Below are 16,765 nucleotides of genomic sequence, written 5' to 3' on the forward strand. Positions count from 1 at the left end.
TGTTTTAAACTATCTTGGCATTTTTGCTGTTTGCAGCAGAATGTGTTATTGCTAGATTTTGGGGAAAGAGCTGCTATGCTAACATAAAATCTCTGAAAAAAGTTTGGGAAACTTATGATAATGAAAAAGCTCTCCTATCAAATCAAAGTTGCCAAAGGACAGAGGAAGTTTTGTTAACATTATGCTATTTGTAAAACTTTACAGAAAGAAGAATACAGACATAAGCAAAATGGATTTTTTTTTCTTACTAAAAGCAAATGGTATTAATTATAGAGCTCATAGGGAATTCTGATAAGGTGGTAAATGTATTGTCTTGTGATTTAAAAGAGCAAAAATACAGTTTGATTTTTTGATTTTTAGAGTTCTTTTTAAAGTAATAGTTGTGTGAGACTTCAGTTCTCATTTCACATACATTCCACACTTTATTTGATGGAAGCTGTTGTAAAGTATTTTCTTCATGGGAGACTTAAACTTCTTTTTGTGCTTATAGAAGCAAAATGCCAAAAAAACCTGCTGGGGTGTATATATGCACCATTGAGAATTCTGCTGGAAATTTGTTTTACTAATGGGAAATATTGTCCATATTCTCTGTTATTCTCTGGGTATCATCAGGTACAAGTAGTCATCGACTTACAACCACAACTGAGCCAAAATTTTCTGTTGCTAAGCAAGGTAATTGTCAGGGAATTTTGCCCCATTCTACAACCTTTCTTGCCACAGTTATTAACTGAATCACTGCAGTTGTTAAGTTAGCAATATGAATGTTTGACTTGGCGCTCTTCCCTATTGCTCAGTTGAATCGCTGTCAACCCATCCCCAGTCAGCAGGACATATCAGCATGAATTGCTGCACCTTTGCTGATTCCTCCTCCTAGTGGGTCTATCAGCATCCTGGCCCCAGAGTTTGGAGGAAAAACCAGTTCTTCACTGCATTCCTGAAGGCCATCAGGATTTGGGGCCATGTGTATCACTAGGGGAAGGCTGTTCTATAAGGCAATTGCCATAAAAAAGAAGACTACTTCCAAGGTCCCACCAGGACAGACTGCTTCACTTCATCAACAAATGCAGTCAATGATGTCCCCTGGCCTGAAACCTGTCTGTAATGGGTTCAGATAATCTGCTTCTTTCAGAATCCTTTGAAGATAAATAAAACATATTTAATTATGTGAACCAGTATTCTACCTGCTCAATGTGGACACCCCTAAAAAGCTGAACTCATGTTGTGCTAAAATGTTCCTTTGTTGAATAAGCAATAATAGTCTGATTCATGTAATTCAGGTTTGACAACCATTTGGTAGCCAATGGCCACATGCAACATTGGGAGGATTGAGAACCAAAAGGCAGGCATGACCTTGTCTGGATAAGGCAGGATTTGGAATGGAATTGATGGTGTTTTCCTTTAAACTTGAGCCTTGATAGTACAGTGGTATACGCACCCTGTTATTAACACAGCTGCCTGCAATTTCTGCTGGTTCGAATCTCTCCAAGGCTCAAGGTTGACTCAGCCTTCCATCCTTTCTAAGGTAGGTGAAATGAGGACCCAGTTTGTGGGGGCAATAAGCTGACTTTGTATAAAATATACAAAAAGTATGAAGGCTATTGCTTAACGCATTGTAAGCCGCCCTGAGTCTCCGGAGAAGGGCGGCATATAAATCAAATTAAAAAAAAAAAACTGTGTTATCCTTATTTTATAATTTGCATTAGTAGTTCTCACATGTTTCCTTCTTCAAGATAACAGAAAACCAAGCTGTTAATTTTTAGGAGTCATAATAATGAGGAAGAAGATCTGAGAAACATGAAAAAGGTGACTCAAGAGCTGTGGATTGTGGTATCTCTCTTTTCAACTACATGTGCACATTGTAAGTCTTAAAAGTACTTGTAGGACTTGACAATTTTCTCTTTAAGAGCAAAGGTGGGTAAAATGATTATTTATTATATTTATAGTCTACCTTCCAGAAATTTAGGGCAGTGTACATAGAACTATCTATTCCATACTTTTTTCCTCCATACAACTACAAGTCTCTTTTTTGCAAAGCTATCCCATTTGATTATCTTATCATTCAATATACTGTGTAAACTCAGAAAGTGGGTTAGTTCAGCAACCTTACTGAAGTTAATCACTGAATTAACCTATTTCTGTATCAGAGTTTATGCAATATATTGAATGGTAACCTAACCAAATGGGATGGATTTTTACAACTAAGTCACAGCTCTTAGGTAACCCACCTTATTCAGCCCCTAGATCATTAACTTAACTGATTAGGAATGAATTGAACTGATGAGGAATGAATTGTTTGAATTTATGTTGCAAACTGAGATACACAAGCCAGCTCTTGGGCCTCTTATAGGAGGGATTCATTCAGTGATTCAATGGTGATTCAGGGGTCTTTCTCTGAAACTTTGCTACCTATTGTGAAATCTTAAATATTTTTGGGTTCTGTCATCTTGTTATAGAGATATTGTATGCAGATATTGTATCAACTGGTTGATCATTAACCATCCAAACCAAGTTTGGAAACAGGGGCAAAGTCTCTGGCATAGTTTATTGACTTTAGTGAAAGTAGCCCACAAATGTGATTGGGATGTGTAGATTGTCACTAAGTCCTTGTTAAAATCAGCCCTGGACAGTAGGAATGGAGGAACCGGTTGACTGGACACTGAAAGAAGATTCTTCTTGATTGCTGTAGTGCTCTTGAACAAGAGACCAATGGAAGCTCATCAGAGAGTAAGGCAAAATATACCTGCAATTAGCTGGCCCACCAAAATGGTGGGCAAAGACATTGTTGTGTGAATGATTGTTCACAGTTTTGATGGTGGTTTGCCAGCCTGAAATCTTCCACGTTCTTTGATTGATGTTGGGGGGTGGATAAAAGGGGAAGAACGTATCTTCCTCTACCTTGTTTTGTTTAAGTCAAGAATCTTCCATCTTGGCTGAAAAGTGAAACCCTCAAAAGGAATAGCTTGTTGCAGAGGACTTTTTATATTGGAGCACATTTCAAGTCACCAGAGAGGGCTGCTAAGAGTATGAGAAGAATCTGAAATACTTCACTAAACTGCGAAGTAGAGATTTCTAAGCTAGTCGCTGGTCTGAAAAAGAAACCTTAGGTAACTATGCCTTCCAATTACTTCAGGTAAGAATTGCCTTTGTAGAAGTTTGATGGCCTCAGTGTACTACGATGATAGAAATACCAAAAAAGAATAATTTCATGTCTTTCGCCCTAACAGAATTCAAAGTAAGAACTTAAAAAAAAAGAGGACAGCAATGTTCCAAGAGGCCAGATTGTGTGGCATAAAGCTGGAGAACACCAACAAGATTTATTTCAGTCTTTGTTTATTTACAGCAAACCAGTGGAAAGAAAAGGTGAGGAGAGGCTTGAATGATCAACTAACTTCCAAAATGACTGAATGGTTCAAAAGAAAGCAATCAGCCTGCTGCATGAATCTGCTTTACTCAATGAATCCAAGCTTCTTCATTAAACTGCTGGTCCTCCTCCTATTATATAAACATGGTAAGAGATTTGCTTCTAAATTATTTTGGGGGGTTAGTTCTAAATTAGGGTCAAACTGTTCTCCACCCAAACTGCTGAGCCAGCAGCGTGCTACAGCTGCCAAAAAGCCAACACAGTTCTGGGCTGCATAAACAGAGGGATAGAATCAAGATCACATGAAGTGTTAGTACCACTTTATAATGCCTTGGTAAGATCACACTTGGAATACTGCATCCAGTTTTGGTCGCCATGATGTAAAAAAGATGTAGAGACTCTAGAAAGAGTGCAGAGAAGAGCATCAAAGATGATTAGGGGAGTGGAGGATAAAACATATAAGGAACGGTTACTGGAACTGGATATGTCTAGTAGTTTAATGAAAAGAAGGACAAGGGGAGACATGATAGCAGTATTCCGATATCTCAGGGGTTGCCACAAAGAAGAGGGAGTCAAGCTATTCTTCAAAGCACCTGAGGGCAGGACAAGAAGCAATGGGTGGAAACTAATCAAGGAGAGAAGCAACTTAGAACTAAGGAGAAAGTGCCTGACAGTTAGAACAATTAACCAGTGGAACAACATGCCTCCAGAAGTTGTTGTGGAGGCTCCAACACTGGAAGTGTTTATTTGTCTGAAATGGTATAGGGTTTCCTGCCTGAGCAAGGGGTTGGACTAAAAGACCTCCAAGCTCCCTTCCAACTCTGCTATTCTATTCTATTCTATTCTATTCTATTCTATTCTATTCTATTCTATTCTATTCTATTCTATTCTATTCTATTCTATTCTATTCTATTCTATTCTATTCTAAACTTCACTCAGCAAAAAAACTATATTAGCTTGACATTTGTTGTTCTCATTGACAGTCCTATTGAGACTCTATTCCCTCTGTCCCTGGACAACCTTTATTTGAATCAAGCAAAATACCCATGAAAATGAGGAGGGCTGGATTTTTTCCTTGTTTATTTGGGGGTGGGGGGTGGGGGCAGGATACAGTTTGAAGCTACAGTTTTCATGCGTTTTTGTCTCAAAATAGAGATTGGACCACCAATGTAATAGTCAAACGAAATCTTATTTTTGGTTTTGTTTGAAACATTTAGGTCTATGAGTGCATTGTCCTGTTTTCTATAAGAGCCTCCTTCCATTTCTGATCTCCTGGATCATTTGTTATAAAAATGCTATAAAACATCATTATCCAAAAGAGGGCCATTCTGATACACTAATGGTCTAGAGAAGCCCTTATATTCCTGTCCCTGTGTGGAGGTCTTCTTAGTTGGATGGCTGTACCTATAACTTTCCAGCCAGTTTTGCTATAGTGACTGGAGATTTATGGGAGTTGGAGTCATTATGTCTGAAGAGAACCAACTTGGAGAAGGCCTCTCATATGTAGAAATGCTTTTGTCAGACATGAACAACCAGACCCACACATGTAGAGTTCAAACTAGCTACTTTATTGTTCTATATCTATTTTACAGGCATCTTCGCACACTGGCAATTTTGCCTGGGAAAAACTATGTTCAAAGGCATGGGGTAGGGAGATGTGTCAGACCTTGTCCTCTTGTGTTTATGTAATGAGTCCATGCAAATTCCTTGTTTGATTGTGTCCTCTCAACTGGGATGATTTCTGATAGCTTTCTTGCTAAAAAAAAAAAGGGGGGGGGAAATATCCTGTGATCTCCAACAGGGATGGATGTGGGGAAGCACAGAAAAGTTCCAGAAAAATGGACAACAATGAAGAGTGAACATAGAGTGAATTATTTCTTTCTGACTTGAGAAATTTATACAGGAGGCATTCTCTGTTGTATTCAGAACACATCAGGGGTGAAATCCAGCAGGTTCTGGAGAACTAGTAGTGGAAATTTTGAGTAGTTTGGAGAACTGGCAAATATCACCTCTGGCTGGCCCCAGAGTGGGGTGGGAATGGAGATTTTGTAATATCCTTCCCCCAAGAGTGGGGAGGGAATGGGGATTTTGCAGTATCCTTCCCCTGGAGTGGGGTGGGAATGGAGACTTTGCAGTATCCTTCCCCTGCCACGCCCACCAAGCCATACCATGCCCACCAAGCCACACCCACAGAACCGGTAGTAAAAAAATTTGGATTTCACCACTGGAACCCATGTTATCTAGAACTTTATTATTTATTTAAATGTATTGGCTGCCTAATTCCAGTGGACATTTTAAAAGTGTTGGAAACTTTGGGGCCAGATGACCAGGTTTTGCTTATGAAATTGCTAGGAGATGAGTTAAGTATTATGGAGGAAATTCTTGCAGTTTTTGCAAAGGATGTTGAAGGATGAATCTACGGTCTTATTTCTAATGGTTTCTTTTGATTTCCCTTGGTACAGTTGATTCCCAATGCAAGATTTCACGGTGTAATTCTGAATTTATAGATGCCACAGCAAACAGGCATAACTCTAAAAGGAACACTGCCTATTGTAATGCCTTGAGCGCCTATTCCAGCTGCACCCGGAGGACAGCCCGCACTTGTCGCGGGGACTTGGCATACCACACAGCTGTTTATGTCATTGAAGACCTCATAATTCAGAACAACTGTTCCAAGGAAGGGCCGACAGCAGTGCCCAGACCTCCAGCACTGGCACCCAACAAACATGATTTCCCATCCACAGACACCTGTGACTATGAGAAGAGTTTTATCCACAAACATGGCCAGTCCCCCACATACCAGTATTGTGCTGTCTTTGGGGATCCTCATGTCCGGACCGTCAGTGATGAGTTCTACACTTGCCGAGTTGAAGGCTCCTGGCCACTTCTGGACAACAATAATCTGTTTGTGCAAGCCACTAGTTATCCTATCATTAAAGGATCAAATGTCACTGGAATTGGCAAGGTAGAATTACACTCTTTTATATTGGGGTTGGGCAGCCAATAGGGTGATTGTATATCCCAGCATCCCATTTGAGAATTCCCAACAGCTTGAGAAAATACTGTCAAAAAAGCTGATTTTTCTGGTGTGATTTGATTTTTTCTTTTTAATTTTGGAGGATGGTAAAGGTGAAATTGTAGCAACTGTCAAAATCAAACAAGCTTCATTATGCTTGCATTACAGGTAATCCTGGACTTATAACAGTTCATTTAGTGATAGTTCAAAGTTACAACGGCATTGAAAAAAGTAACTCATGGCCATTTTTCACACTTACAACCATTGCATCCCCATGATCAAGATTCAGAGTATTTGGGACAGTTGCAGTGTTCTGAAGTCATATGATAACCTTTTGTGATTTTCTGACAAGCAAAATTAATAGGGAAGCCTGGTTCACTTAACAACCCTGTTAGTAACTTAACAACTGTGGTAATTTACTTAAGAAAGGTTGTAAAATGGGGCAAAATTCACTTAACAACTGTCTTGTTTAGCAATAGAAACTTTGCACTCAATTGTGGTAGTAAGTCAATTAAATTACCTGTATCTGATCCCAGCCAATACCTTACCAAAGTTTTCCTTGGTTTCCTCTGATAATTCAGGGATGTGTTTGAGCCTTTTTTCATAGATTGGAAAACATTCTTTGCCCTCTCCAATCAGGAAATTGAACCTAAGTAGTGGGTGTATAACTGATGTGAGTATTGCTGGCATACTAGGTTTGAAATCTGTTCCTGTTGCTGATGCAAGATTTCTGATATAATTCTCAGCATTAGCAAGGATCTAACATTATTGGAGCTTTCAGTGGGCTGACTGGATCAAAGAAGTTGTCATTATTCCTAAAATAGTTCAGTCACCTTTAGTTAAATAAAGCCCTGGTGGCGTAGCAGACTAAAGCACTGTTATTAACATCAGCTGCCTGCAATTACTGCAAGTTCAAATCTCACCAGGCTCAAGGTTGACTCAGCCTTCCATCCTTTCTAAGGTAGGTAAAATGAGGACCTGGATTGTGGGGGCAATAAGCTGACTTTGTATAAATATACAAAAGTATGAAGGCTATTGCTTAATGCATTGTAAGCCGCCCTGAGTCTCCGGAGAAGGACTGCATATAAATCAAATAAAAAAAAAAAATAGCTAGGACTAGCCCATCTCTGGTTGAAAGCTTGGAGATCCCCCAGATCTGGCAACACTTCCTGATATCTGAACCAAATTGCTCTGAAGAGCCAATGTACTTTACTATAGTTGGTGAAAGAACATGGCTGGAAGCAGGTTAATATCAACACATAATGGAAGAAGCAGTTTATCTTCTTATGCTCCTTTGTTTTTCCAGAAACCCCACAAGACATTGTATGCTTTCTGCTTTTTTCAGAAAAAAAGCTTTCTGCTTTTCTGCTAATTTCTGAATCACAGTATGTTCTGCCATAGGTAAACTGGACCCTTTTGTATTTGGGGGAGGATGCTGCTGCTGTTGGAGACAGTGGTGAAATCCAATTTTTTTTACTACCGGTTCTGTGGGCATGGCTTGGTGGGCGTGATGTGGCTTGGTGGCGTGGCAGGGGAAGGATACTGCAAAATCTCCATTCCCACCCCACTCCAGGGGAAGGATACTGCAAAATCCCCATTCCTTCCCCACTCCTGGGAGAAAGATATTGCAAAATCTCCATTCCCACCCCACTCTGGAGCCAGCCAGAGGTGGTATTTGCTGGTTCTCCGAACTGCTCAAAATTTCCGCTACTGGTTCTCTGAACTGCTCAAAATTTCTGCTACTAGTTCTCCAGAACCTGTCAGAACCTGCTGGATTTCACCCCTGGTTGGAGACCCCTAATTTGTCTCTCTTCTGTAGTACAGAATCCAGCACTGTGATTCTCAGGCAAAGTTGTGGTTTTGGATAGAGCATGGTAGTTAAGTTTATCAGGTGTCCTGATAAGGGGTGATGTGTACTTGTGTTACCCTCTTTTCTTCAGTTACATAAGAAAATGCATCTTAGTTTTTAACTTGATGTGTGTTCCCTTTGGATGGTAATATATGAACTGGTCATTGAATGGCTCTGAGAGAAGTTATCTATCTGAACTATCCCTTGTATTTTAAAGCTATTATTCCTTTGCAGCTTACCATTATATTTAAAAACATGAAAGAGTGCATTGAAGAGAAAGTCTACCAGGCAGAAATGGACAACCTGCCAGTAGCATTTGCAGATGGTTCAGTGAATGGTGGTGAGAAACCTGGAGGGAATAGCTTAACCATTCATGAACATATACCCGGACAGCACATAACAATCCAAGCAACATACATTGGTACCACCATTGCTGTGCGCCAGGTAGGGAAGCACCTGTCCTTCTCCATCCGGATAGCTAAGGAGATAGCATTCTCCTTCCGAGATGAACAGGATCTCCAGCTGTGTATGTCAGGATGCTATCTCAGCCAACGCATCTCTATACATAACTGCTGTCACCCAAAAGGCAGCCTGACCAGAAAGAAAGCTCATCTGCTATGTAAGGAGAAGCTACCAGTTGAAGACGTCTACTTCCAGTCATGTGTCTTTGATGTGATGACTTCAGGAGATGTTAATTTTACTCAAGCAGCACAGAAGGCATTGGAAGATGCCAGAGCACTCCATCCAGATTCCAAGAAAATCCATATTTTCCACAGTGATAGGAATTCTCATCCTTGCAGTTCATCCTTCCTTCTCTTAATCATCACAGTACTACAACTGTATATTTGAGCATTTCAGTGGTGACTAGAAAGTCCAGGGGATCAGCAAATATGGTTTATTTCCTCAAGCGGTAATACATGAGCTACCTCAGCCTGTTTTAAAACTAGAGTTAGGTGTCCAATCCAAGATTTAATGTGTAAATCTCATTCTTAAAAGACCTGGAACATTCTGGGAACTTATGAATATTTCTCTATCCTATGGTGAATGGGATTTGTATTCCTAATACTTCTTAGTGCAATTAATCAAGAGGACCTTGCACTATAATTCCCACATAGCCTAGTGATAATTATCAACTGGAACTCTTTCCCTCAATTTGACGACATTCTTAGTTAAGATCCTTAATTACTAATGACAATCAGGCGAAGGAAATACTTTGGAATTAATTTGGGCATTCAGTTGCTTTAAGTTTTTTTTTTTTTTTAAGATTTATTGGAAACCTAAGAGAGATGAAAACTAATGGTAAATGTTCTTTGGCACCTTAAAATATCTGGACAGTACACAGAATGTAGTAAGCCATTTTTTCTTCTTCTCAGCATTCTGTTTGCTCACTATCTTTTCTGGTTTATTTAATCTCTTCTGAAAACTGGAAATTCACAGCTATCTACAGAAATAACACTGAAACTGCACTGCCTCTTTCATTAAGTTTTAGTTTGCAAAGTCAGTGTTTCTAGAAAACAACGTTGCTCTAAGTGTCTATAATGATTTGTTTATAACAGAGAGAAAAATGGGAACTCCTCAAAAAAATGTAAGGGCTACTCAGATCCAATCACTATAAATGCCTGAACTATAAATGTAGTCAGAATAACACATTTTCTTTCTTTTTTTTTACCCAATACTTATTTTTCTTCTTCCAGACAAACTGCAGTTGTTTTCTTCACATTGACAGTTCAGAATCTATGGAGCCAGATTTGAACAGAAGTTCCCAATATATTCTTGAATTAGGTTGGCTCCGTTATTAAAGTCAGGGACAAGATAGCACTTTAAGAGTATTGGATGTGGATTGAAATGGGGTTTGCAGTGGCAATGCAGGTTTTTGCAATGTCACAACTCCTTTGCGCTAGCATTCACTCTCTCACACACAGACGCACGTGCACACAGAAGCTAAAGTAAAGGCAATGTATATAAAATTTGTATTGGTTTCCATTTCAGTGTTCTGGTGCCCTTATCTGAATAACTTAAATCAAGAATGTATTTTAAGGATTATAGTTTTGGATGCAATAAAGTTATATGTTTTATTCTTCATATCCCATGAGCTTCAGTTTAATTTGATATGGGTTGAATATCCCATATAAAATGGGCCTTAAATATGCAGATTTACTCCAAATCAGTCCTCAGAATGATGGTGAGATGTTTATATAAATGTATAAACGTAACATATTCCAATTGGAAAAACGATTCAAGGGTATTATTAAAAACAGTTTAATAAACCTAAACATTTTATTTTATGTTTTTTTTTTCTTATGTTATATTGCTTAGCAGTTATTCTTTTCCATAAAGGGAAAACTATACATCCATTGCACAGAATTCATTAGGGCTTGCTTGGGCTTAGTCCTGGTAATCAGAAAATGATTGTTTTTCAGCAGAAATTTAATAGAGTTACTCTCTTATTGAACTGGCAGAAACTTGCAATATCGGGATATTATTCGATTTTCATACTGCTGCACTCACATAACTATTAGTGGTTTACAATAAATAAACAAACCAGAGTATAATATAATATTAATATATTTTCTTCACTTGTATGCCATCCTATAAGAAGAATATTCACAATTATCTGGAACATATAATTCCAAAAGTGCTATCCTAACTAATTAAAAAGACCTCTGTTTTAACCTATTGCTGGAATGTCCAATGTTAAACTATTTCACCAGGGCAATAATGAAAAGGATTTCCTCCTAGTCTTGGTTGGCCCTTCAGATTACCAACATGTTTTTGTTTTTTTTGGTTTATTGGACCGGTCAGTTCTAGTTGTAGAAGGTGGTGGTAATATGTCTTTGAATGTGCCAGGGCTGTAAGCCAGAGATTTTCAAATTTGGCAAACTTACGATGTTGGCTGAGTCCATACATCTTTGCATTGCTAAGTTTGAGAACCACTGTTCTAGGCCAACAGGGCTTTCTATATTAAAATCAACATTTTAAATTGTAGTTGGAACCTTTCTGGCGACCCAGGTACATAGAGTTCACAGCACAAATACAGTATGTACGTTCATGGCATTTACCATCCATGCATGAGCTGCTCCACTTTATGTCAACTGAAATGTCCGAGGAGTATTTAAAGGCAGAATCCTCTCAAAAATTTATTAAATTTCCCAGCTGCAGAATTGTCTTAGTGAAAGGTTATTAGAGTGTCAAACTCTTGTGACTTTCTTGTATAGAAGGCACAGAGAGTTCAAATGTCATTATTGGTATATGTATTTGGTCATTACTGGTATATGTATTTGGTATAGGGATTTGGTGATTTGCCCAATGGATCTCATTTTTGATTACTTCTGAGTTTCTAAAATGGACCTGGAATAATTTCAGAAGCTCTTTGGACTATACTTCAGCAATAGAACATATATTTTGCATTCAGAAAGTCTTGATCTCAAGAAAAAAAAAAGACTAGAAAATTATCTTAGTTCTATTCTAGTTCTAGACGTCAGCTCATCCAATATAATTCTGAACTCTATGGAACTTTTTTTGAAGCTGTTGAATTCCAAATCTGGAAATATTTCTGTTCAGAGAAACTCTTGACTATGGCCAAGATCAGGGGTAGGAACCTATGGCAACTTTACACCCTGTGGCTGGCTCAGGAATTCTGGGAGATGAAGTCTATGGTCATAAAATGGCCATAATTGCCCACACCCGACCCAGATTCTGTTTAGAGGGAGTCACCCACTATGAAAAAATCAGGATGGGCTTTATCAGAATCCCAGTTCAGTGGGAAATATCAGCAACTATTTAGTTTAACAATTCTAACCAGAGAACCCTAGTCCTACATATTTAAAATTCTAAAATGGCTTGGAGAACAACAACTTCAACTTTTTTTTAAAAAAAATGTATTTATTACATTTAAATCCCACCCTTTCTTTGAATATATGGATTCACTGCTCATTTTTATCTTCAGAACAGCATCTGGGGTTTGTGAGATTGCAATTAGCCCTACTTTACCAATGAGATCCATATATGTTAGAACTTGGTCCTCTTCCTTTTAATACATATTAGAGAATATTTCATTCTAATTTAGTTGACATATTAATACACATTATATCAGTGTTGACTCTTAATGACCACATGGATAGTGTTGGTCTATACTCAGCCTGGCCATTCTATGTACCCATCTCCTCTGTAATGAAGTCCATCCACCTTACTGCTGGTTATCCTTTCGCCTTTCACTTTTCCCAACAATACTGATTTCTCAAGGGAGCTGAATTTTCACATAATGTGCACAAAATATGAAAATTTGAGCATAGGCATTTGTACCTTGAGTGAAAATCTGGGTTGGGTTGTTCTATGATCCATTTTTCATTTTCTTGTCTTTCTATGATATTGGCAGGTGTCTTCCCAACATCATAGTTCAAAAGTGTGAATACTTTCTCCATCTGGCTTCTTGAAAGTCCAACTTTCACTTCCATAGACTGTCATAGGGAAAACCATTCCTTACACAATTCTGATCCTTGTAGGTATATAACATTACAGCATCTGAGTTTCCTTTCCAAGGTTTTTATTGCTCTCCTACCAAGTGCTAGTCTACAGTGGATATTTACGGTTGACAGTCAATCTTAAAAGGCAGAAGTTATCAACCACTTAAATAGTTTCACTGTCAGTTGTAAAGCTGGTGGCTGTATCTGTTATTTTTTATGTTCTTTTTATATTTAATCTTAGCCTCTATTTTTTTTACTGTTATCTTTGATTTTCATTACTAGAGCTTTCAAACAATTTGCATTGTCAACCATCTGAGTAGCATCATCGATGGTGCAGGTTATTGATGTTTTTCTTCCATTTTTAAAAACATGCTCATCTTCTTCCAATTTAACTTCTTTCAATATAGGTTGAGCATATGGGCTGAATAAATAAGGAGACAGTATACAGCCTTGTCTCACACTTTTGCCAGCCTGGAACCCATTGGTTTCCCCTTGTTCTGTCTGGACTTTGACTTCCTATTCTCTGAATAGGTTTCAACCATTCAGGGTTGACCAGTTCAGGGAACAGACCAGTAGCGGGTTTCACTTGCCTTTGCTACCGATTCGGAACTGTGAGCGTGCATGCTTCTGTGCATGTGCAGAACCTTCTATGTATGTGCAGAGCATCCGAGATGACGTCCGGGTGGGTGGGCGGAGCCTCCTGCCACTGCTGTTACCGGTTCTCCCGAACCAGGGCGAACCGGTAGAAACCCACCACTGGAACAGACCCAGAAGAAGACTACAACCATATCATAATAGATTCTTGTAAGCCTGTCATCATTTTCCTTACAATTTTTCTTATATGCCAGGGAGTTAGAGAGGAGCCAATCTGAGTCTCTTTCTAATATTTTTCCCGTTTCTTGGGCTTTAAATATGTTTTCAGACCAGTGGTGGGTTGCCCCTGGTTCGCACTGGTTCTATACAACCGGTAGTAAAACTGGCAGGAGGCCCCACCCACTGACCCTGACGTCATCAAAATGCTTCTGTGCACGCGCAGAAGTTTTTGCACATGCATGCGGCCCTGTTGTGAACCGGTAGCAAAGGTAAGTAGAACCCACCCCTGTTTCAGACCTATTGATGTAGTAATGATTTCTGAATACTTTTCCCAAGGTCACCTCCATGGCTCCTTATAAAAGGTTTCTTAAGAGGGCAGTGGGATTCCCATTTTCTTAAAGAGATTCCACTGCTAGACATACGTTGTTGAGTCCTTCCTAAGATTTTTGTTAATCGCTTTACCTTGTCTAACATGTGTTTTTTCTTGGTAAAATACATGATATAATAGCAATAGCACTTAAGTTTATATATCGCTTCACAGTGCTTTAGAGCCCTCTCTAAGTGGTCAGCATATTGCCTCCAACAATCTGGGTCTCCATTTTACTGATCTCAGAAAAATGAAGGTTTGAGTCAACCTTAAGCTGGTGAGAATCAAGGGATGGACTTCATGAGGTGACACTGCTGGGACTATACATTTTTGATGTTCTTGGCATTCTTCTCTGATTCCTCTCAGGAACAACCCCCTGCCATGATCAGGCAACATTCAAGAAAATGTTGTGAATATACGATTTGTGAATATACAAATCATGCTATATAGCAGCAAGAATGGTCTTTGAGGATAACTTTTAGAGTTCTCCAACAATATTAACAGGAATGTGGAGAGAGTGACCCGATACATATAGTTTATTTGTATATTCACAAGACGTTTCATAATGTTCCTCATTACAAACTGCAAACTCAAAGCAGTAATGGGATAAAAGAGAGATCAACTTTTGAACTAGCAACAATTTAAACAAATGTTTTGTTTTGCCAGTGATCTGATGTTGGGATAAACACAGCTGTTCACTGAAATGTTCATTCATTCATGCATTTGGTTGGAAATACAGTTTATTTAGGTGGTAAAAGTGGAAGTGAGAAGATCTTTCCAAGCAGAAGAAATTAAAATGAGACCAAGCAGGGTTAAAAACAAATCCAAACTGGAACAATGTAAAGACCTCCCACCCATGTCTGTAATGCCATTGTAGCTCTCTCTATATCTTTATATCTTTATAAGTCTCTCACCTGGCAGCAAGAACTTGCTGGCTGCCAGAAAGAAAAAAACCCAGAATCGAGTGGATGTGATTCTACTGAGCTAGGGCTGCAGAAAAACCTTGGTTACATAGGAAAAACCTGGCTAGAGGAAAAACATATACATACATACATACATACATACATACATACATACATACATACATATACATGTATGTATAGTTTCTATGTATGTCCATATATAAGTCTCTTCAGTCAACATTCCTGACGTGAGCCATTTTCTCTACATTCTTTTGTGCAAATTAGATTGATATTCAAATTAGATTTTGATATTCGAATGCTAGGGAATAGCATTTGAATATCAAATAATGTTAAAAAGCTTATAGAAAGAAAATAGGACTTCCATTTTTAGGTTGAACACAGGGATAAGAGAAATAAAAAGAGACTGTAACTGATTTCACTCAAGCCATCAAGTGAAATATTTTCAATCAGGTTGGGTAGTACACCACGTTAAAAAAGACCCCACCAGGAGAGCCATCATGTCTGTTGAGCAAAGATATGCAAGGTCAGGAGAGATGTCAACAAAGAAGGAAGGCTGAGGAGACACTTTCACCTGATTCTTTGCTACTCTAAATGGCAATTCCTAGCACTTCTGGAGGACACCATGTTGAGGAAGGCTGTGTAGAAGAATTATATATGGATGCCAAACCAGCACAGCAGTTATAGTAGTTAGGAAATATGTAGATACACAGCCTGACATTAATCATTAAGACATTCACCATGCAAAGTAGAGACATATATATGGCAGTTGACTTCTGTGCTTCATATTCTGATCTGCTGACACAGCTGTTAGAGCATCTGTTTTGACTAAGCTCTTGCTGAAAAGTGCTTCACAATTCATGGAAGCCAGGGATTTATAGCAGCCCCTCGGAGGTGGAAACATTAGAGACAGAAGTTAGTGTTGACATGATGGACTCCAGAGTCACACCACACGAAGGGAGAAGGAATGCCATAAGCTCAGTGACAGAATTCGTGCTACTTTGCTTGTAGAAGGATCCCAGGGGCATTCATAGGAAATAAAAAGGATGGGTAACAGCAGCTTTGGACATTGCTTGGAAGTCTGTCAATCTGTTCACAAGAAAAGGAAAAAGAAATAGCAGCTTGGGGGGGCGGTTTGGAGGGACCAACTTTGTTTGCCTTCTGATAAGTTTGGGTTTTGTGTTACCATCTCTGCTGTAACAGCCAGAGGAACGGGGGGGGGGAGGGGGGAGGGGGGAAATGACTTGTTTGTTTTCAAAATTTTAAATACAACTACTGGCTCTCAAAAATCTTTGATAAAGTTGTGATGAGTACTTGGCCTGATCTAGTCTAATGTCCTTTAGATTTGGGGACTAGAAAAATCTAGAGAGATTTATTTATTTATTTCGAAAAGTTGGTCATCCATCTCAAATATCTGGGTTACATGCAACTCTGGGTTACATGCAAAAGGTTAAAACCAAGCAACCTAAACTTGATCTGAGCTCCCAAACACGACAAGCACAATATTTATAACTGAATGTTCCCTTTATGGGAAGAGCCAGCAACCCTGGCAAAGAGTCTCTCTCTCTCTCACAGCAGGCTAACGAAATCTCTAAGTGCCTGTGGAAAGTGAAGCTTGCTCCCTTCCCCCCCTCAAATGGCTCCAACACACCAGGAGTCAGTCTCTCTCACCACACTCGTAACACAAATCCTGGAAGCTGTGCTCTCTCTCTTTATTCAGCAGTGGAGATACACACATATACCCTCTGAAGGCGCACTCAACTCTCAGCATCGGAGATTCCAAGAAAGGATTCTGATACAGTTCCTGACAAGTTTCAGAATTTTTGACTATCAGTGGCTGACTGACAGGGAGATGAATAGTTGTCTGTCACACCTATTCATCTCCGCTCCCTGCCTTTTATTCCCAGAGCTAGGGTGAGGTTTAGCTAGCGGCGGTGGCTCTTTCATCCCGAGGACCAGCCCATTGCTTCCCACTG

General features: G+C 39.2%; 1 protein-coding gene across 1 annotated transcript; it reads left to right on the forward strand.

The window, feature by feature from the left end:
- The first annotated feature begins 3,396 nt into the window (after positions 1-3,396).
- On the forward strand, positions 3,397-9,293 carry LOC139308222 (hemojuvelin-like). The gene is made up of 3 exons (XM_070931706.1): positions 3,397-3,508; positions 5,824-6,326; positions 8,461-9,293. Exons 1-3 carry the CDS (start codon positions 3,397-3,399, stop codon positions 9,073-9,075), a joined length of 1,230 nt encoding a protein of 409 aa, XP_070787807.1. The 3' UTR covers positions 9,076-9,293.
- Positions 9,294-16,765: the final 7,472 nt, after the last annotated feature.

Source organism: Pituophis catenifer, unplaced genomic scaffold (assembly GCF_029215685.1).
Source record: "Pituophis catenifer annectens isolate HBS135680 unplaced genomic scaffold, rPitCat1.0.hap2 SCAF_1, whole genome shotgun sequence".
Classification (NCBI taxonomy): Eukaryota; Metazoa; Chordata; class Lepidosauria; order Squamata; family Colubridae; genus Pituophis; species Pituophis catenifer.